At 44.8% G+C, this 21,126-nt stretch overlaps 1 protein-coding gene across 1 annotated transcript in view; it reads right to left on the reverse strand.

Moving 5' to 3' along the window:
- Positions 1 to 14,211, reverse strand: part of PAMR1 (peptidase domain containing associated with muscle regeneration 1) — a 55,827-nt gene extending 41,616 nt beyond the window's left edge. The window contains exons 1-3 of the mRNA XM_036384251.1: positions 14,139 to 14,211; positions 5,373 to 5,549; positions 4,504 to 4,632 (exon numbers count right to left, since the gene is read on the reverse strand). Of these exons, the coding sequence (XP_036240144.1) occupies positions 4,504 to 4,632; positions 5,373 to 5,549; positions 14,139 to 14,211 (379 nt within the window). The remainder of the gene's footprint in view (positions 1 to 4,503; positions 4,633 to 5,372; positions 5,550 to 14,138) is intronic.
- Positions 14,212 to 21,126: the final 6,915 nt, after the last annotated feature.

The raw sequence follows: 21,126 nt of genomic DNA on the forward strand, positions 1-21,126 counted from the left end.
GCAGATGAGGATAAGCAAAAAGTTGAATGACCCAAAAGACCTCCACAGCAATTCTCTCACTTCTTTTTACCTCTTCAGTCTAACAGAAAGCTCTGCTGCTTCCGTCTGTTTCCCTAGAGTAACCCTAAGCTTTTAACCAGTAACGCAGGATGAATGTTTCCGACTGAAACAGAGGGTTTTAACACTCGCCTCCGGGCCCTTCCTTCCCAAGGGAGAAAGGGTGACAGTGACCTGATTTGGTGAAGTACTGAGCATCTGTGGTTCCCATTGATCATAGTGTCTGGAAATCAATCCTGCTGCATCTGGTCTATGGGGAAACATGAAGACTGCAGGTCAATTCCCCCTCTTTCTTCTTAAGAAAGTGTTGCTCAAATGAAATACCCTTTGTTCATTTACCCTCGGTTACCCTTAATTAAGCAGGACCCAAGGAAACAGAAATCCCGCTCAGAAGAGTTCCTCAAAAGTGTTTCATCCTCTTCTGTGGCTCGCTCAGTTCCCTCTGTAAAAGGCAAGGATTAATGAGTGTGCCCAGCAACCACATTAGGATTCAATGAGTACAGCAGGATTTGCTGTGGTGAAAATGATAATGCTCCTTCCCACAGCAAGAAACAGGCCCTTGTGCTGCCATTGGCTCCTGCCTCAAAAACAACCTGGGACAAAGCTGCTAGAAATCTTCAGAGGGTTTGACAGGGGGCTTGGACCACCTCAAAGAAAGTTTCCCTTTCGTCCTGAAGGGCTTTTGAGTTTTCGATGCCTTTAACAAAGGAAAGCCAAAGAACTGGTGCGAAGAGATACTTGTATGCACGGCATACTAAACACACTTCTCTGTTTGCTGTGGTACAGCCTGAACTCTCTGAACACTGGCGCCGAGGAAGTAGGTTTGGCCAGCAAAGCAGGTGGTCCAGAGACTAAAGAGGAGCCATTCAGTGACCCTCTCCAAAAGAACGTTCTCAGGTTTGCTCCCACCCTTCTCTGCACGAAGCACCTTTGCGATCACATCAAATCTGTGCTCGTTAATCTCCAGCGCTTCTAGCAGAAGTTAGGCTGACTCCCCAGACCAACAGTTCAATCATATGTTGATCAAAAGGAGTCTTTTCTCTTCCTATTCTAAATCTGCAGGAGACCTGGAAAGCCCTCAAAAATAATTTACATCATAAACACAAATGCTGGCAAATTCTGCCTCATTTACAAAAAAATAAACCACTTTGGCAGAGTATCAACATCCTTGTTCCGTTCCTGTTCCCGAAAAAAAGGCAGCTTTCAGGGCCACAGTAAGATTTCCTCCAAGGCTTGTTACTAACAGAGAATAAAAAAATTCAGGAGACCTCTGAGTTGTAGCCCACAGAGACCCATGGGTCTATGGAGGGAGAGGTCCTGAGACGACCTTTGGTAAGAACATATTATCATCTGTTTGAGTGCTGCATCTCAGATGTGAGGCTCCTTCAAAAGTCAGGATGACTGAAAAGAGGAGAAAGACAGTAGAAAGGTTTCTGCTATTCAGAAACAGGCTGATATGGAAAGGCAGCTGTCACTTGTCACAACTTGTTGCTTCCTGTTGGTTGCTGGTCACCAGTATTATGTGAAACAGTAATGTTCAGAAAGTTTCAAAAACTACAAGTTACTCTTGTCTGGCACCAGGTCCACATTTGGACAGCAGAGCTGAGAACAGCTGTTAGAAAACACCACTTTCTCCCCTGCTTTGATGGAGCATGTGCCTTGAAGTGACATTACAACTTGGGGCTGGCAAAAACTGTTGGAGTTCAGGGTACAGAGGAAAGAGTTCTTCAGGGTTGGTTTTCTTCTGGTTTCAGAGCCTGATGTGCCTCTTGGGTCATGATGATTCAATCCAAGAGAAGTCCCATTAGGAAATACCCTAGCACCCAATTAAATCTAGTCAGTGTGCTTATTTCCTAATAGCACCTCATTGGCCTACCCTATGTAATTTATGTTTTTACCAAATGATCTGGTATCCTTTGGGGGGTTTTCAGCCATACCCATGTTTCCAGCTATGCCAGCAGATACTACAAACCGGACAGACCCATGGGCCAGTCCGTGGTACTTCTTCCTTGCCATGGCCCTCTATCCTCGCTACTTTTGCTGGCAGTTCCCACAGATCCCTCCCGGGGGCTCACCCTGCGCTGGCCAATGCTCTCAGCCCCTGGAGCGCTGCGGCGGGCTGGGCCTCATTGTTCCCCCGGAGCTATCCAGACCGTGCCACACCGCTCCCCCTGCCGCGTACAGGCACTGATCCTGCCCGCAGATCCCCCGCATGCCCCGCGCTCCCCTCCCGGCGCCCATCCCGCGGGATGACCGGGGCCTCACGGCGCGGCCTCCGCGGGCCCCCGGCCGCCCCCTACCGCCCGTGCGGGCCGCTGCCGGTGCCTGCGGGGCCCGTGGCGGCCGGGGTTGCAGTGCCCGCCGGGCCGGGCGCGCCGGGCCCGGGGCGCTGCCTCAGCACGGCAGTGCAGGGTTGCGGCTGGAGCGGCGCTCGCCCTCCCCGCCGGCCCGGCCCGGCCCGGCCCGGCAGGCGCGGCACGGTGGCAACGCCCGGCGGCCCCGCGAGAGGGAGACAGAGCCCGGCGGGAGCTGCCGCCCGCCCCCCGCCCGCGCGGGCCACGCCGTGCCCGGCAGCGCTGGCGTTGGCAGTGCAGGACGGAGTAGGCAGATTTTTTACATCCCGCTATTACCGTGCTGGCGCTTCTTTGTAATTCTGGGATTTTTGGCCCTTTGCCGCTGGAGAGGCACCGAGGGCTGGCTGCAAAGTTTGAGCTGTGATGCCGTATGCAGGTACCAAAGAGAGATGGCTCCTCCTGTGCTCTCCCAGCTGAGGTGTGCTTGCACATCCACGGCTCCAGCAGCCTGTGCCTGCGGGCATTCCAAGGCTACTGCTGGCCGCCCTCCAGACCCAAAGCCACATCGCCGAGAGGCGCAGTCCGGTATCCGGCACCCATCATGGTTATGCGCTGCTTTCCAGACACGCGGTTTTCTCCATGCCTGAGCCTACCATCAAGGCCAAAATTGAGATAGCCACAAAAGGGGAGCTCAGGATGTGCTGGCGTCACAACTATCCTCTGTGTCCCCACTGTAAGAGTGGAAGAGACAACAGCACTGTCTGACCTTCCTACCCCACCTCACCCCAGCACAGAACCACATGAAAGAGAACACAGCCTCAGTGTCACACTGGGTCCCTTAAAAGAGCAAGTAGTAAGAAAAACGTTATAAGACTAAGTTGTCCAAAATTTCAGTACTGCAGAAATATCCAAATAGACCTCTGTGTGAAGGTGTGTTTGTTTCAATACAAGTGGGAAGAATAAACTGAGATATACTGTAGGCAACCAATATATTCAGGCAGATGGAGGAAAAATTAGATGAGCTAATGACTATTTCATGGCTCTTCTTTTAAAGAAAATTCCAGAGAAGCTCTAGCATGCACCTAGAGAAAATGGGACTTTAAAGTGTTCTCAGATATCACACCGTAAACAGCAGGGGACTCAGTTGATCAACTTCCAAAGCCTCAAAGTTGAGATAGGTCTGTTGCTGAAGCATGTTGATTCCCCACATTCTGCTATTTGAAGCAATGATTTTATTTTATATGCTTTCACCGCCTGAATGGTCATGGGCAGTGTTGTGAAAGCAAGTTAAATTGTTGCTTTAAAATCAATGACTAAGAGCACACAAGCCTAAGGTATATAGCCCAATAGACAGAACAGAGTAGGGAAAGCAGACTCTGCTTTTATCCCTTCCAGTGAAATATGAACAAAGAGACAGTCAATAAAAATTGAAAGAGAGCTTCACCTTCACTGGTGGGAAATTGGTGAAGGAAATACCAGTCTTAAACATTACACAGTTAGCTGATGGAATTCATTATTGAAAAACAGAATTGGGATTAACAATTTAGCAAAATAAAAAGCCGGAGCTTTTGTACACTGTCAGGAACAAAACCTTTAGATATTGCTGCTGGGGCCTGAAACATTCATTGTTGTGACATAATCAGAAGTTACAAGACAGTGTTTTCTAGAGGCACCTTGAAGTGTGTTGAAGATGTGTGGCAGAGGAAGGAAACCCTGGGATATCCTTGGGGCTGGCAGGGCTTGAAGGAGGACAGAGGGTAAGCTCTTTTTGATAAAGCTGTTACCCTTGTAAATGTTTATGCTTATGCTCAGGGGCTATGATGACGTGAGTCCAAGAAATCCAGATTACAGAAGATTTCCGGAGTCACGGTAGTTAAAGTTTTAAAATAAACCAAACCCAAACAGACATTTAGTAGGGTTCTAATCCACCATGACATGAGGCCCAGTCCAATTCCTCTCAGACAAGCACTAGGAGAGAAGTTTTTTTCCTAATTGTAGATCTGCTTACTGCCTGGTTATGTTTGTCTTCTCCTGCTCGTGGCCTTTGCAAGAGTCGCTGTGCAGGAATAGCTGGAAAGGCACAGCACAGCCCTGGCTCTGTCCCACCACTCCCTGTCCCTGCCATCCCCCCCTGCCTGTGCAGGACACTTACTCATGCAGTCCCCTCCATACCAGCCAGCTCTGCACTCTGCACAGTAGATTCCCTTGATGTAGAAGTCGTCGAGTGTCCCTCCCCAGGAGCCATTGCGACAGGACTTGCAGTTCTCAAAGATGGTGCAGCCTAAAAAGAGAGCCACTGTGTTAGATGAAAGCCAAGGGGGATTGTCCTCTGGGAAGAGGAGCAGTGTCTGTCTTTTCCACAGAAAATGCCAATGACGTTATTAATTGCAGAGGTGCTGACAGCTCTCCCACTGGGAACCATACCCAACCTCTACGCCCTAGGCAGCTCAGACTCTGAGATTTGGAACCAAACTCCTGGTCTGACTTGCCCAAACCTCTAAATCTCATTGCTCCAAGTGTAAACGCCTCTCTAAGTAGTCTGAATGTGTGTGCTGATGCAACTTGGGCCCAGCCTAAATGATTCTGATGACTTCTAAACTGGTCCTAGCTCCTCCTGCTCTCTCCTCCTACCACATTTCACTTTTCTTTTTCCACCTTGCTTGTGGGACTTCCAAGTTATCTCTCCTTTTTTGTTTTGGGGATGCAAATCAACCAAGAGTACCACCAAAACACTCCTGGTGTGAAGCCAGCTATCATGTCACCCCTTGGCAGCTTCCAAGCCTGCCCAAGACATCCTGACAACACTGCTAGTAGAAAGTGTTGGGTTTTTTGGCAAGTGATGCCTACCTGCTTTGGGGGAGCCTTGCCAAGTGTCTTACTGCTGTCAGCTGGCAGATGAAGGAAATGCAGGACAATCCCATGCCTCAGTGAGATGTGCTTGTTCACCATTGCCCTGCCCAGCATCTGCCATGATGCCTTGGCCAAAGATTTGGTGTGAGCACAGCATGGCCACAAACATACCTGGGTGGATTAAGCAGGAGTCACACTCGTTATCCTCATTCCTGCAGCAGGGAATGGTGTAGCCCACTCTTTCTTTCTGTCCTGGACAGATGCACTCGATTTGGTCGTATTCACAGCACTCCCGACACATGATATTCCACTCGGCTCCTGGGCAGTTTTCATTGATCACTGTGTACTCTGCAGGGAACAGAGAGGAGGACACACAGAAACTATCCATTATCTGATGAAGACGGGCAGGATCTGTTGTCCAGTGGTTTATCAGATCATGGATGCCATGAGGCTGGCCAAGGTCTTCAGCCCAGAAACACCCAAGCTACGCGGCAACATGCACCTGAAATGTCAGCATGGTTTGCATGTCTAAGGAACACACAGGAGTTTCACAGTGCCAGCCAGAGGAAGAAAACAGACCAGAGGGAAGGAATATGTTCACTTTCTCTGCAAGGCCTGCCCACTTCTGTGGTGAGAAAAATAGCTTTAAAAAAACACAGAGGATGATATATGAGAAAGTTTCTTCAGATTGCAGGACTGATTTAAAGCATCATCTATAGCACAGATTATTTAAACTATGATAGCATGTTTTGGTTGTATTTCTGCTTGTGAATTTGCTATTCTTGAAAACTTGTGGGACCACAAGGAAAGGCCATTTTTAAAGTTGGATTTTAGCTGGTTTTACTCCCTATTTTCACCCAGAAGCACATGTTGTTACATTTGACTTCACTGCCAAAGGAAACAAGATTTTTTTTGTTATTTTTAAAAGTTCATTTTTCCTGGCATTTCTAATATGGTAACATCTTTCTATTATTTGGCATAACCTCATATGATATCTAAGCTATGCTGGAAGTACCCTTTTAAGAAACAACCTCAGACTGTGACTCAGGACTGCCACAGTAAGTGCAGATCCTGTCTTTCTCCACTAGTGTGCTGTCTAAATTCTACAAAGAGAGATCCAAGGAGTGCACAGAGCTGTCAGCATGCCTTCTAAGCAGCTGACAGCCCTGATGACTGCTTTCATGGAGTTTGATAGTAAAAAGAGAGAGCAGACTAGAAAGATGAGACATGAAGGAAACTTAATGAGACTAGCTCTTTTTTCCCCTTCTATCCTCCTCTTCTTTCTTTTTTTTTCTTTTTTCTTTTTTAATTGTGGTTAGGTAACAACCTTTTCCCTTGAGTATTAAACTCTGAGTAACAGGGTTGCCTTGTCATGAAACAAGCCATATATCTCTAAGGTGAAACACTCCCATCCATGCCTGTACCTGTCTGCCTTCTCACACGACTGGTTTTTTGTTTCATTGTCACTGATAACCTAATTACTGTGCCTGCTGGAGCTCCCTACCACTGAGCCTTGCTGCTCTGTCTCACTTGACTCTCCATGACCTCATGAAGCCTGGTTGCTGGAAGCTTATCTTCTCCTCTAATGATTTTTACTGACTCCATAAAAAAGGACCACCAAACTGTTTCTTCTTCTTTTCCTTTTTTTTCCGGCTTTGGCTGGGAAATTAAATGCAGCCCTTTGTGCTCCTCAGAGCTGAGCCTTTCCCTTGTGCCTGGTGTACCGACCAGGGAGAGTCCACTGCTGCTCTAAGTTTAGGAAAGAGGCTGCTCTTTGTGCTGAAACCTTTCCATCCCCCCTCTCTGCCCCTATTATCATTACCAAAAGAAAAACTGTTCCTTCCATCCAATAAGATTCTGTATGTTTTTTATTCCAGTAGTGGAATCTTGCATTGAAATAATCTTATTGTTCAGTAGTCATAGACCCCTTTGCCTGTAGATCTTTACAAAGTTCTCTTTCCAGATGGGAAAATGAAGCACAAGGGAGGTGAAGTGACTTTGCTCAAGGTCCCAGGGAAAAACAATGGTAGAGTGGGGAATTGAACTCATGCCTTCTAATTTCCAGAATGGCAGTCAATCATCCTGGCCAGGCTGGGGCTTCTTAACCTATGGCTATTATTCCCTTTTAATTAAGCCTTTTATCTATGAATTGTATCTGATTCAGATTCCAGAGAAAATTAATTACACACATCTAATTATCTCTGTGAAACTGACACTCAGTTTGATACATCTCACCATACAAGGCAGACAATAGCTGTGTCTCTGGTGTATGGGGTGGGGGTCTCACTCCTTCCTGAAGCAGCACTCTTTAAAGTCTGACTAATAAATAACTACCCACCACTCAGAGCTTTTGTAAAGCTCTCAATCCTTCAAATTCTCATTCAAATCCTTCAAATTCTCATTCTTTTCCTAACTCAAGATAGAAATCTAATTTACCTCAAGCTTGCTAAAGCCTATTAATAAGTGGATATACTATTCAAGAGAATTTTTTCTCTGTAAAATGATGCAAGTACTCACAGGCAAACTTATATTGGGGTGACAAAGGAATGTCTCCATCCTTGCAGGAGCTCACATCCTGGCAAGGTAAGGCTGTGAGCTACACAACTTTCAAGTTAGCACCAAGAGATGGGCTGGACCACGTGACATCCAGAGGTCCCTTTCAACCTAAATTACTCTATTCTTCCCTAAAATATTACATATGTATTTGCATGTAGGTAGAGAGTGTGAATGTGTGCATAAGAATATTTATTTTCACATGTGAGCTTGTGTACACAACAGAGCCAAAAAGCAGAGGCCATACTTATTCTTGGTGGATCAAATGTGTGTATTTGTAGAATAAGTTGACCTTGAGGTAATGTTTAGTGTTAAGAAGGGAGCAGCTGATCTTGGCCCTTAAAAAATTGTAGAAATATACTTGCTGCCACCTAGAAATGCTTTTTGCTCACTTCTTTTGTCTCAGCTTAGACAACGAAAATGTCTAGAAAACTATCTTTTGACTCACTGATGATTTAATTCCCTTTCAGGTTCTCATTTTCTGCAGTTTGGGCAATTTATATAGCCTTGACAAGGAAATATGTGGATGTGAGATTTTTTTAAGTGGCCTTTCTAGGATTTTCTTCACAGAAATCATGGAATCTATTATTTTGAGGTTCCGTAGAAGCTATTCTTTAAATAAAGATGATTGAAGAGTTTATGCATCCCTTTAATAATAGCAGGATCTCTTTTGTTTTTTCTCTGGGCTACTGAAAAAAAGGCAAATAAAACCTTTGCCTCAGAGGTTTAAGAGGGATATGCAGAGAGTCACTTATGTGTGTGAGCAATGTTTGTTTGTGTGGCTGAGCTCAGCCTGTCCTCCAGGGAGGCAGAGGCATAACCCTGCTCCCCCTTGTGTGTTTGGGGATGGGCAGCCACTGGCAGCTCCCCCACACACACTTGGCCATTATTACCGCAAAACAGAAGAGAATGAGGCAGAGAAAAGTGGGGGAAGATTTATTGACTGAGTAAAATGCTGAAAGCAAGGCCTCGGCCAGCTGTGGCAGAGATAATTGTGGGGTGTTTTGTGAGCTTTACTTTGATAATCTTCCAAAGCAGGCAGTCTGGCTTGCAGGCAGCGACTGTGCCTTTGATTTTGGGACAAGCCGGAAGAAGCTGCTTGACAACCCATGCAAAATATTTAACTGCAACGAACAAACAAGACTCTGGACAGGCAAATAAACAGTGGATTAATTTATGAGATTTTAATGATGGAAGGAAAGCCCATTAAATCCAGGCATAAACAGCTCACATGGAAACAGCTCAAGACCATGGAAACCATGCGAGAAATGCCTGTGTTGGGAAAGCACACAAATGTCCAGGGCATGTGCTGGAGGGAAGACCTGCTTGGCTCAGGAGCCTGGCACAGCCCAACACAACACTTCACCTGATGCTTTGGGTCCAGCCTGAGCAGGACTCTGAGGTGTGAGATCAACATTTTCAGGCTCAGATGGCTGTGCAGTCATGCTTGCTACCTACATCTGCACCTAGCAAGACCTCCTAATCCCTACAGCATGTCAGATCCTAGAGGCTGTCATTGATGGATTTTGTGGGACACCAGTTGGAGGCAATGCTCCAGACAGTGTTCTCCTTGTTGGCAGTGTCAGTCCAACAGCAATTCACCTCAGTGATGCTGCTGCCTCCCTTCATGCCCAGGGCTGAGATCAGGCTCAAAGCTTTGGTGATTCAGGAAGAGATTCACAAGCACAACAACATTGTTGCCTCAGGGGTGGGTCAGGCCACTTCATCATGGTGAAATGTCAGCTTCAGCTAACAGGTCTTTTGCCATGGTGCATTTGTATATCATAGATACCTCACTAGATGGAAAGGGATTTCTGCTCCAGAGATCTGAGAGCTGGGAAAACTGTGTAGCTGAGAAATAAAGTGAATTGAAGCAAGTCCAATTATACCAATTATTTCTTGAGTCTTCCACTTCTTTAAAAGAATGAAGATTTTTTTTAGAGTACAGTCACTTTAAGCTGATATAAGCCCTTGCTGCTGCTGAGATGGGACATTTCTCTCCCCCCTCTCCCTGACTTCCCATTCCCATCCCTGTATTTGTGCTGACAGTAGCTGCTATGTGGAGGGATCAGACAACTGATGGAGCAAAAACCAGTTTGCCATATCTGTCCTTGGAGGGAACTTCCTATGCTGCAAGTCCATTCTGTTATCCTGCGAAAATTATCCTTCCATGCCTCAGTTTATCCATCAGTACATTGGCAAACACTATTTAAGCTCAAAGAAATATTATTTCAAATCGCTTTGAAAAGTGCCATTTGCAGTAACAGTGCAGAGTAAGTAAGACCAGATACAAACAGATAGATACATCTCTCGACTTTGAGTCCATAGAGGATGACTTTTTGGAGTGATTATTTAACCAGTTTGTGTTCCACAGATGAGAACATGCCCCTTTGTGTTTGATTTCATCTTTATTTTTCAACATGCTGCTCAACAACAACTACTGTCTTGAAGAAAGGAACAAGCAGTTGAATTTGAAGGAGCAATTTCTTAAGGCTGTTAGTAGGGAATGTTTAGCTCTGTAATAATTCTGGAAGGATCCTTTAACTTCTCATTAAAGAAAAGACAGCTTCAACAGAGATGAAACCTAGTAGCAGCTTACACTTTAGTTCCATCTCATTTTTCTGCTCCTTTCTTACTTGGCTCTACTGCCATTGCACAGATATGCAAGCTGGGCCTCATCCCACAGCCTCAGGTGTGTGGACATTGACAACAGGAAATGCTCTGAGTGCAGCACTGGCTGAAACTGTGGCTCCATTGTGATGAATAGTAAAATTCTCCATTTGATTTCAGTGAGGCCAAGAGGAAGACACCTTGGAAGGGAAGAGGGATGTTCCCTTTAAGAGACTTTTACTGGGGCTCTTGGAAAATGATGTACCCCAAACCCTTAATAATGAAGGAAAGTGCAGGTCTTTATTGTTAACCTTTTTGCCTCCAATAAACTACTGTGCAAATTATGTCTGTTTGTCTCTTTGATGTGCTAAGAGGATGAAAGGGATAATGCTGTCTCTAAAACCACTTGCTTCTCTTTAGAAATTATGTCCCTATTACTCTTTCAGCAGCTGGGCTAATTAAAAGAGGAGTTGAAATACATCCCTGTTTTAGCTTTACTCACTGTGCTTACTTTATGGTCGCAGATCATTGCTGAATAATTAGACTTCTGCTTCTACAGAGTCAGATAGCAACCTTTTCTGCCTGTAGTGTGTGCTTTCACACAGTGGCAAGTGGGGAGAGGCAAAAACAAAGGATCTCTATTTTCTAAAAAATCAAAGCCAGTGGAGGAACACAGGAGGAAATCTACAATACTAAGTGGAATCTGCCCACTTAATAAATGCACACTAATTTGACTGTCTTTTTTAAATACCCTTCTCCTTAGTTTCTTCTCAGTATTTATCACCTGGCATTTGTGATCTTATTATTGGAACTGTGGCCTTTTGGCTTATTTGCGAAAAGCTGTGACAGGAAGAAATAGCCAGGTTAAGACTCTTCAGAGGTTGCCACATCACCCTTCAGACTTCAATTCTCTCTGGGACAGAGGATCTTATTCTGGGCAGAAAAATTATACTAGTATGATCAGGAAGAGAATTTGTCTTCTCTGTGCTGCAAGACAAGGAACAGGAACAGGTAATGAATGTAGAATTTTTGAGTAAGTGACAGCATTGATGATGTTAGACTTCTGCAATAAGAGAGAATGTTTGGAAATCTGTGGAGAAGAAGCAGCTGCAGTATTGAAATTAATTCATGACCACATAACATGAGAATGTGCTCTTGTCCTAAACATAGAGGAGTGGTGCTGGACCTGTCTTGAGGACTTGCCTCTTGTAATGGTGTGAGTTCTGCAACATGTTGACAACTGAACTTGCAGTTAAATGTTGCCCAGATAGAAACAGTCCACACAGACTTAAGCAGCCCTCCTCAAATTTTAGTCCTTACAGCTCCTGTGGAGTGTGTAGTCCAGCCCTGACCAAGGACTGAAGATGCTCTCAGTCTGCCAGGCCTCTGTCCCTGCTGATGGCTTGCCTCCCTGCCCTGTGGCCTTCCTTCCAGTTTGCCCCCCACCATGTCCCTGCTCTTGCAGGAGGGAGAGGGGCATCCACATGCCCAAGGGAGGTCCTGCTGCTGACAACTGCGTCCTCCTGTGGTGGTCAGGGGTCCTTCAGGGCTGGTGGAGAGAAAAATCCTGGGCATTGGCAGGCTTGCAGGGACTCCTGGGAGCTACTTGAAGAGACCTCAGGGTCAAAAGCAAGTAACCCCAGCATTTTTTCCAAAATAAAAAGCAAGTCTCTTCCCCTTTGTCCGTGCTAGGAACCTAAACATGTGAACTGAAGTAACCCATTTGCTAAGATTGAATGCATCTGGATGTGTCTGAGTGCATCTGGCCTTCACTTCTCTAGACAGAGGCTGGAGGGGGAGGGGAAGAGAGGTTGGGAAGGGTTTAGATAGGCAGAAACACACAAAAACACACATATATTTTTAAGGAAACATGAGTCACTTGCACTCCAAGTTTATTCCAAAAAGTAAATTCCCAGACCGCCCTGACTCCTGCCCCCAGCTCTCGAGGCAGGCCCTGTGCAACTGGGTGTGATAAATATGGATAAAAATTGGATACATCTGTGGGGAGGAGACAAAACGCTATTTTCCAACCTGCCCTGACATGTTAAGGCCACTGCACTTCTGAGTTGCTCCCCTGTCTCTGAGAGCCCCTCCTGCTGTGGCTGGAGGGGGCTCCTGGCCCCCTCATGCTGCCCGCTGTGTGCCAAGCAAGTGCCAGCAGCTGCTCTGCCACCAGCAGCAGGGCAGGGGAGGCATGGCAAGGAAGGGCAGGGGGCAAGGGGGACAGCTGACATCCGTGTGTTCCACAGGCTCTTCCACACTGCTCCTGGTGTGTGAGGAGTGGGTGTTGGGGGAACTAGCACCCTCCCTCCAAAGCTCACAGCCCCACAGCCCTTGTGTCTCACTGGCCATTGCTGTCCTTCCTCCTGCCTCCCCTTGTCACTGCTGCCAAAGGGATCAGTGCTAGATTACTCTGCAGGTCAGAGAGAGACGTGCTGCCCCTGCAGCAGGAGGGGTTTATGCCCACCCAGCTGCCCGAGAGCCACAGCCTGCGCCCAGGGATGCTCTGCCACTGGCAGGGCTAGTTCTGTGCCACTCCAGCACATGGCACATGCCATGGAGCCACCTTGCTGGCCAGTGTGGAAGGGGGCACATGTCTGAGAGGCAGGCCACTGCAGGGACAAGTCAGTGCATGTGGCACAGGGGAGGGGAGAAGCTCTCTGTGCTTGTGCCCCGGGGGAGCTTTGGCAGGAGGCCAGCCTCCCAGGATGGCTGCAGGTGCTGCTGGCCAGCCTGGTGGGCAGATGACCCTGGTCATCACCCATTCCCTGTGTCCTGAGGGTTTGGCAGGGAAGGGCACTGCAGAGGCAGACTCTCTGCTGCAGCCCCTGCTCAGGGGGCCTCTGAAGCACCATCCTTGACACCAGTTCTTCACAGCCATTGAGATCTGAGTGCCTGCAGATCTGACAGCTCCCCTTGTAAGAGGAGTCAGCAGTGCTGAAATATGCAGCAGCTTCAAGAGTGGGTGACTTGAGGGCACCTCACCTCCCAGTCCTTAGGGCTGCAGCTCCCAAGAAAGCAGCCCACGATGCTGACAGCTGGCTGCTGCAAGCAGGTCTGGACACCTCCAGGTGTAAACAGCCCAGGTTCGTGGCCATAACTACAGCAAATTTCCACTCAACAGTAAATGCTTTTTGCTCAACCTTATCAAGATAATACTTGCTGGCTCAGCAGAAACTGGGATGGGGCTTGAGTACAAAAAAGATCGTTCTGCTTTAACAAGGCTTCCCCTTCGAGACAATAATATTGGAAGAGCTAAATCCCAGATTGGAAACAATGTGTGGGTTTTGTTTTCTTTTTTTCCTTCACTTTTTTCTCCCTTGCCTTCATTCGTGGTGTTGAGGCTGGAGAGGAAAATCTCTGTCTTGCCAAACTAAACAAATTACGCTTTACAATTCAGAGACTTAAATGCCCCTTTTTATCATCATTTCCGTAGCACTGAGTGTTGAGAAAATAAAAGGAGTAATAAGCAAAGTGATTGCATACCTTTTTCTTAATGGCCATTGGCAAACAGATTCAGCCAGTTGTTTCTCTTTAAGGCTATTAAGTTTGCCTGAAAATCATTCCTGGGTAAACCTACACACACACACACACACACACTCCATGCTGACAAGAAAAAAAGTACATAAAGCAGAGCCCTTTCTTTCTATTATTGCTGTCCCTGCAGATCTCTCTGCTTTCCATGACAGTGCATGAGATCAAACCCCTCTGACCACACTGAAGGAAGGGGGCTCACTCGACCATGCCGGGAACACACACGCTCTCTTACAGTACCTCTTGGCAAGCAGGAGATGAGCAGGAGCTGGAGAAGAGTGAGTCCTACAAGTGTCCAGGGTGCTGGCTCCATGCTGCCCAGGCCAGTGCAGCGGTGTGACTGCTCGGGAAGGGAAAGCAGGCAAACAGCTTTTACTGGGACCTCACCAGCTCCAGACTGCGAGGGATCTCGGATTTCAGACCTCAGCACGCTCCCATCCTCACCAGAGGGGAACTACCTTCAAGAGACTTCTCAGGCGTCCAGAAGCACACGTCACCCCAAACCTCTCCAACTGCTGCCTTAACCCTTTCTGGACTCTGGCAGCAGATCCTTTCTGTGATGGCTTTATTGGCTCGGTGCTCAGAACACAGATAACCGCTTTCCCTATGTAAAGAAAGCTCTTTTAAAGCGGGGAGAAAGAGAAGTGCAGATATGTCTCTATATGAGCCATCCCGGGTGAGCTGAAGTTGCAGGCATCTCCAGAAGGAGGCACTTTGTCCTTGCTCCCCTTGGGCTTGTGGGGCTGATCCATCCCGGGGGGTGGCAAGGCAGGGTGTGGGGTGGGTGCAGAGAGGGATTCCTGTCCCACACTCCCACAACTGGGCAGCCTGGCCAAGCGACCCGGTTCACTTTACGACGTGCTTAAAATAGCCGTGCATTTTTATGGTGGGGCAGATGAATGAATGAGGCTCAGTAAAAGTTCACTCCGCAGTGGATGAAAACCACAACACACAAAAGGAATCACTTGGCACACGTGTGCTTGTGCTAGTCAAAACCTTCTTACTGTCCATTTCTGCCAGGAAACGCAATTTTGGCAAAATTGAAATGTTTTGTCGGAACATGCTGATATTGAGGAAATGTCTAATCCAAACAAAGGAGACCATTTAGTTTGGATTTTATCTTTGTGTCATATTTTGTTTTGCCTTTTCTATTAGCACATGCTACTGACTTTTTTTCTGGTCTTCAACCCATATTTTATAGCAGCATACTTAATTTTCTCTAAATTTTTCCTTGAACAATTTGTTTACTACTTTCCAAAGGACCTTTTTTACCTCTAAATCAGACTTTCTCAATTTGATTTCTATAGCAAGATTTCAAAATTAACATATATTATGAGGGGGGAAAACTGAAAAATTGGCATTTGCTTTGGAGTAGGAAATCAAGTAACCCAAAAAGCTTTAATAAATACCAACAGTTTGTAAAACTCAGGCATCTTGAGCAGCCTCAAAAGTTTGAGAGCCATTGCCAATGGAAGCCTTGAGTAGTTCAGTGCAGTGCAAAATCCCCTACACCTTCAGGTGGTCCTTCATGGGGTGAATTCCTTTAACCAGACATCTCTCTAGTTTAGGCTTGTCTGTCTGCCAACCTCTTGACTTTACAGTGTGAACAGTCTTTTCAGGGTTTGTGCACCTTCCATATAAAACAGTACCAAAGTATTTTTTTCCCAAATCTTTAATGCTGATACAAACCTACCATTGAGAATACTAACAGAAGAAGACCTGAGATGGGTGTCAAGATTTTAGCCATTATGGCACATAATCCTTGCTGAGCTAGCCTGGCTCCTGCCCTGGATGCTTTTCAGCTCAGGAGGTCACCAAAGCTCTCCAAATCCCACTGGGCCTTATTATGACTCAGTTACTATGTTCTCCTGGAGCCCTTGGTGGACATCTCTGGCCCCAGGGCCCTGAAACTCTGCCTTGGTGGTCCCTTGCTCCTTTCTGATCATTCATATATATGCTCTAAACTCCTAATTCCAGCTTTGGGCTCCTCTAACAAGCCAATTCTGGTCAGTGCCAGGAGGAAAAAAATGAAGGATAAAATTGAAGCCTCCAAGAGTAGATGAAAACAGTGAAAACTGGAAGCTCTGACATCTTCACAAAGAAACACTAACCTATTTTAAAGCCTGTGGAATCATTCGTTTATTTCCTAGCCATTCTTTCCAGTAAGCAATTAAATTCTTTAGGCTAGTAAGACCTTTTTGGACTGCAAATTGACTTACAGATGTCTGAGGCTTAGATATCTCTGAGGGGGACTGCTCATGGGGATGCAAACCAAAATCTGGGTTTGGTGTGTAAAGTGAATGCAAATCACAGAGCACTGAATGAGGCCGAACATAGAGAAGCAGAGTTTTAATGCCAGACACAGAGGATTTAATACATGGTTTCATAAAGGCCAGAGCCACTGGGGAAAATATGCCCACAAGGGCCACAACTATTCCTTTGAGTCAATTCCTATGGTGAGACCTTCAACATGCTAGAAAAGGAATAGATGAAGTAGTGTCTTTGCAGGAATCAGCTCTGCAGGGACACCTTCTGTTTTAGGGTGGAAAAGTGGTCCCTTTATACTAAGGAGGTGTGAACTAAAGGGTTAACTGGTAGATTTATTACATCTTTTATTCCTTTTTTTTTGTCTCTGAGGGAATGTAATTATGCCACCAGAAGATATAGCCACACTCAGCATTACTCTACAGTGCTTAGCTTAGCTTGGCACCTTGCAAAATCAGTTTAGTTGGTGGATCCACTGTCTCCTTAGAGAATAGCTCAGCAGCCAAAGAAGAGAATTCAGTCTTAAACCCACAAGTTTGCACATGGCCAACCTAGATGGGCTGTCTGTTGGGATGCAGCTTTAGTCCCTGCAATGACTATGGGCAACCTACACAGTGCTCCTGAATGCCCTTCTTGCATTCCTATTAAGAGGCAGGGACCAAACCAGGCCCAGTGCCCCAGCCAAATATTTCAGGTTGTATGTAATCCCCCATGAAAGAAAGCTGAAAGCTCTTAACCATGTGTCTGTGCTGCTGAGGAATCTCACTGTAGCATTTGGCTTCGATGCTGTATCTGCCTTACTGTTGGATGTAAAGGTTTGGAAAGTACATTCCACTGAAACTAAATTGTAAAAGAGACTGCTGCAAAAACTGATAGAGTTATTGTGTATTAAAAATAACTTCCAAGTACCTAGAAATCCATTTCAGCTTAGAGTAAAACAAGACCTTCAATAGTTAATAATTGACCACTGAGTGAATAATTAATGTGCAATTAATTTCACCAGCTCATGTTTCTAATAATTTGCCATGAAATCTTAAAAACAGTGTGTGGTTCAACCTGCAAAAACAGAAAGAATGTCATTATTTTATATTGAGGAAAAGTGACATGCAGGGATATAAGCTGAGGCACATATCCTGAAAAACAGTGGCAGGTTCCAACAGAGTGGAGCACAGACTTCCTTCCATTTGGTACTTGTATCTCTGGACTGTCCTGCTTGAGAGGACTCAGTGAAGAATAATTAAGGATGGATGTATAGTTCTGAATAAATTCAGTTTGGACTTGAAATAAAAATTATTGCTTTTCAGTCTTAAAAATTTTAGTGAACTTTTTATTTCCCCCCAACCTGCGGAAATCTCCTGTTTCTACTACTGGAACATTGCCAGAAAAAATTCTGCTTTTGTGACTTCTGCTCAAATGATTCTGTCCCAAATGTTCTTGATCATTGTCCAAAGTTCCAGAGGTTCTGCTAGGAGGAAATCTGTGATTTCAATGTTACACACTTCTGCTATTACAGAATAGATGCCTTCACAGGACCTCCTTCTTACAAGAACATTTGGAGCCCATTTCTTTTTTACAGGCAATATTCCCACTTAACTAGAGGAGTCTTCTGCCAAAGAAAGAGTTTGAATCATCTGGACTCAAACATGCTCTCAAGAAGGTTATTGGAATTGGGTCTTGAACTTTACTGACTGCCCAATAGTACCCATGCCACTCAAACAATATATGGAGAAACCACTGGAAAAACATCATAAAAATAAAATGGTTCCCTTCAGATGGTGGAAAGGATTTGTATCTCAGGGGGAAATGAAGTTCAGATGAAACTCAGGTACTTCAGGAGTAACAGCAAGAGAGGTTAATGAAAGATTAGCACTAATATTTTGCTTCTCTCTTCAAAGCATTGTTGTCCAATAGGGAGGGTCCTTTTAGAGGAGAGAATATGAAGTATTTGCCTTTAAAATAAAGCTTCTAAACTAAATTCCTGACTTTACTGGAATATCTGAGGAACATTTTATAAGCTCCTAGGATTATCAAGAGTATACTTTGCCCTTTCGGCTTCAAGTTCTGCTGAGCATGTGCAATGCAAATATCCAGTGTTCATGAATTACATTGGAATTGTGGCAGCCTACCCACACAGGCACCTACAGATAAGGGCCCTTTGTTTGGCTTTTTCTGGCCTGAGCTCTGCAAAAGATTCCCATCTCTCTGTGGGTTGTTAATCCTGTGACTGGAGCATTACAGTCCAGGAGAGCTAACTGGGTGTGAATAGAAGTGGCCAAAAGAGGTAGGAGCTGCAGTGCCAGCACACAATACAGCCCTTGACCTAATGGCATGTAAAGATGTAAAGAAAATTAAAATGCTTTGTTAGAAAGCATTTGTATTTGATAATGTATTTGCTAGCAATATTTTGCCAGGAAAATTGAAACAGTTCAAAGTTCACAATTCCAAATATATTTCTGGACGGGTCAGCAGAAAAATATGGCCAGAAAACTATGGCTGCTTAATGGTGCCAACCAAGCAATATGCCTTTTTTTCAGTTATTATTACATGTCTTTGTCTGGATGTTTTTTTCAGTGATCCTTCTGTGTTTCACTTTTGTATGCAGTCTATGATTATCTTCACCATAGCAACGTATAAGAAAAGAAACAGGTGGAAGGTTTGGCTTGAAATTAAAACTAGCCAGTAGGCAATCCTACTTAACAATCAGTCAGACACTGATATTACTGTCTAAGAGGATAATAAAAAAGGGCTGCAATTATTTATTTCCTTGTGTGGAAATTAACAGCTTGTAGATTCAGTCATTCTTGTGATACACATTTTTGGTTTGAAGATTAACAAATAAGGCTTTCTAGGTTAATGAATAAGACTTTTAGTCTGTATAGCAAATTCAAACTAATCACCAAAACATGATACACAGAAGATTAGGAATTGTTTTGATTTTACTTAAGTTGGACTTATGTTTTATAGTCTTGGGTACATGTGAATAAGGATGGAAGCCAAGAAAGAGCAAGGTTTTGGGCTAACCATGTTCCACCAAGAAGGCCAACTGCAGCCAGTCAGATGAATGTATGCATAAAACAAAGGTCAGAAAAATGTATGTGTGAAATAATTGGTGGAAGGTCAGCTTTCCATAGGTGCTCAGTATCTGATTTTCCAAACTGTAAATGTAGAAGAACAGCAGTTCTGGAAGTGCACTTCACAAGCTGTGACTGTACTGTGGCTAGGTAATGGAGATAATGGAGTGATGTAGGACTCGAGCAGTGCTGTCTAATAAACTTAGAGCTTAGCCTCAAGTACTGCTTTTTTGTCATCCCCTTTTCTCCCTTCATTGATCCTCATAAAACTGAAATTGAGGCTCACTTTCTCTGTCCCTGTAGGTCAGATTTGCCAGAATGTCCTTAGGAAGGTTCTGTGAAAACATCTATCTGGGAATAACAGTGAAATTCCAATAACAAGGAGTAAAAAAACCATCCACCATTTATGCAGTTGTTTTACATGTCATACAAGTAAATAATCATGAAATCTACAATAACACACCATTTATTTTCCTGATGCAACTTTTGGGAGTTCTGCTGCACATCATTTTACACCATCTTACACTAATCAGTTCTCAGGTTTTTTGTACTTCTCCCTTGGTTGACTTGACCGACCTTGACAAAAAGGGAGAGACTGAAATAAGATGACAAAGATGATAAAAAGCAATATATATAATGATTCAGAAAGAAAGAACAAGATTACCCCGACTAATAGATGAAGTGGCTGAGATCTTTCAGACCAGCAGTCTGTTCTGAGAACAGTTGGACAAGGTCACCAGGGGATTGCAAAATTTGATCTCATGTTATAAAAATATATGCTGCTCAAAATCCCAGACCAATGTGCAGTCATGTCATCAATTTTTATTAAAAAAAAGAAGTCATCGCCATCTTCAGCTACTGCAAAACCAAGCCCTGAGAAGCAAGTTGCTGAAAAATATCATTTTATCCACTTTTTCTGCCCCTACCAAGCACTGATGTGCCGAGTTGAGAGTCCTGATGGTCCTGCTCCCACATAGTTATCCTCCATGTCGTCCTTGTCATCTTTGAACTCTGGTGTGCCAGATCACAACTGTTGTTTTACTCAAAAACTTTGAAAAATTTTCCTAACAATTTTTCTTTTATTATTTTTAGGCAGTGATACTGGGATATGAGTCGGATCATGTGTTGTTAAATACTGTCCCTCAGAATTTAACCTGTGCATAATTCTGAAGCACAAATCCCATCCACTGCCCTTGCATAATTCTCAGGGGAAAAATTGATTTGTGTCTGTGAAATCACCAACTGTGGCACTTTTCAGGAATGCAGCCTCAGCAACTATAGGATATGTTTGTACCACGAAATCCTTCTCTGTGTATTGAGTACCACAGAAAAATACATCTTGACATAATTCTGCTACTTACATAGCTATATAAACTGGGAAAGTTTAGACAACTTATAAGCTGTTACTCAAGTAAAAATGCCCTGTATACAAAAAGTGTGAACTAAAGTGTTTATTCAAGTTTTAGAAGATCTTGTGTATCTCATAAGATGTTTGTTTAAAATATCCATGAAGATAGTACACAGTGCTGATCACAATGGTATTTTGGGCTCTAACCTAGTAAAGAATTTAGGCATGTGCCAAACTTTGGATGCATCAGTAGTCTCATTGAATTCAGTGGGTCTTAATGACTCATTAAAGTTTTTGAAGCCTAAAAGTGCCAGTGGATAGCCATATCTGAAACTGGGAGAAGTGACAATGCCAAGGGTGATGTGGAAAGTTTTCTGCCCAGGTCCTGGGGTGGCTGGGCTTCCCTCACCTGCAGAGATAAGAGGCATCACTATCAGTACTGCAGGTGCTGCCCTTGGCCCTCATTTTGCAGAATGAGTGCTGCCTGCTTTGTAGAATAAATGAAAAGAAATAGATTCCATCACAGCTGATTTCTCTCTGGGAT

The sequence above is a fragment of the Molothrus ater genome, chromosome 6 (genome assembly GCF_012460135.2).
Source record: "Molothrus ater isolate BHLD 08-10-18 breed brown headed cowbird chromosome 6, BPBGC_Mater_1.1, whole genome shotgun sequence".
In the NCBI taxonomy this organism is placed as follows: Eukaryota; Metazoa; Chordata; class Aves; order Passeriformes; family Icteridae; genus Molothrus; species Molothrus ater.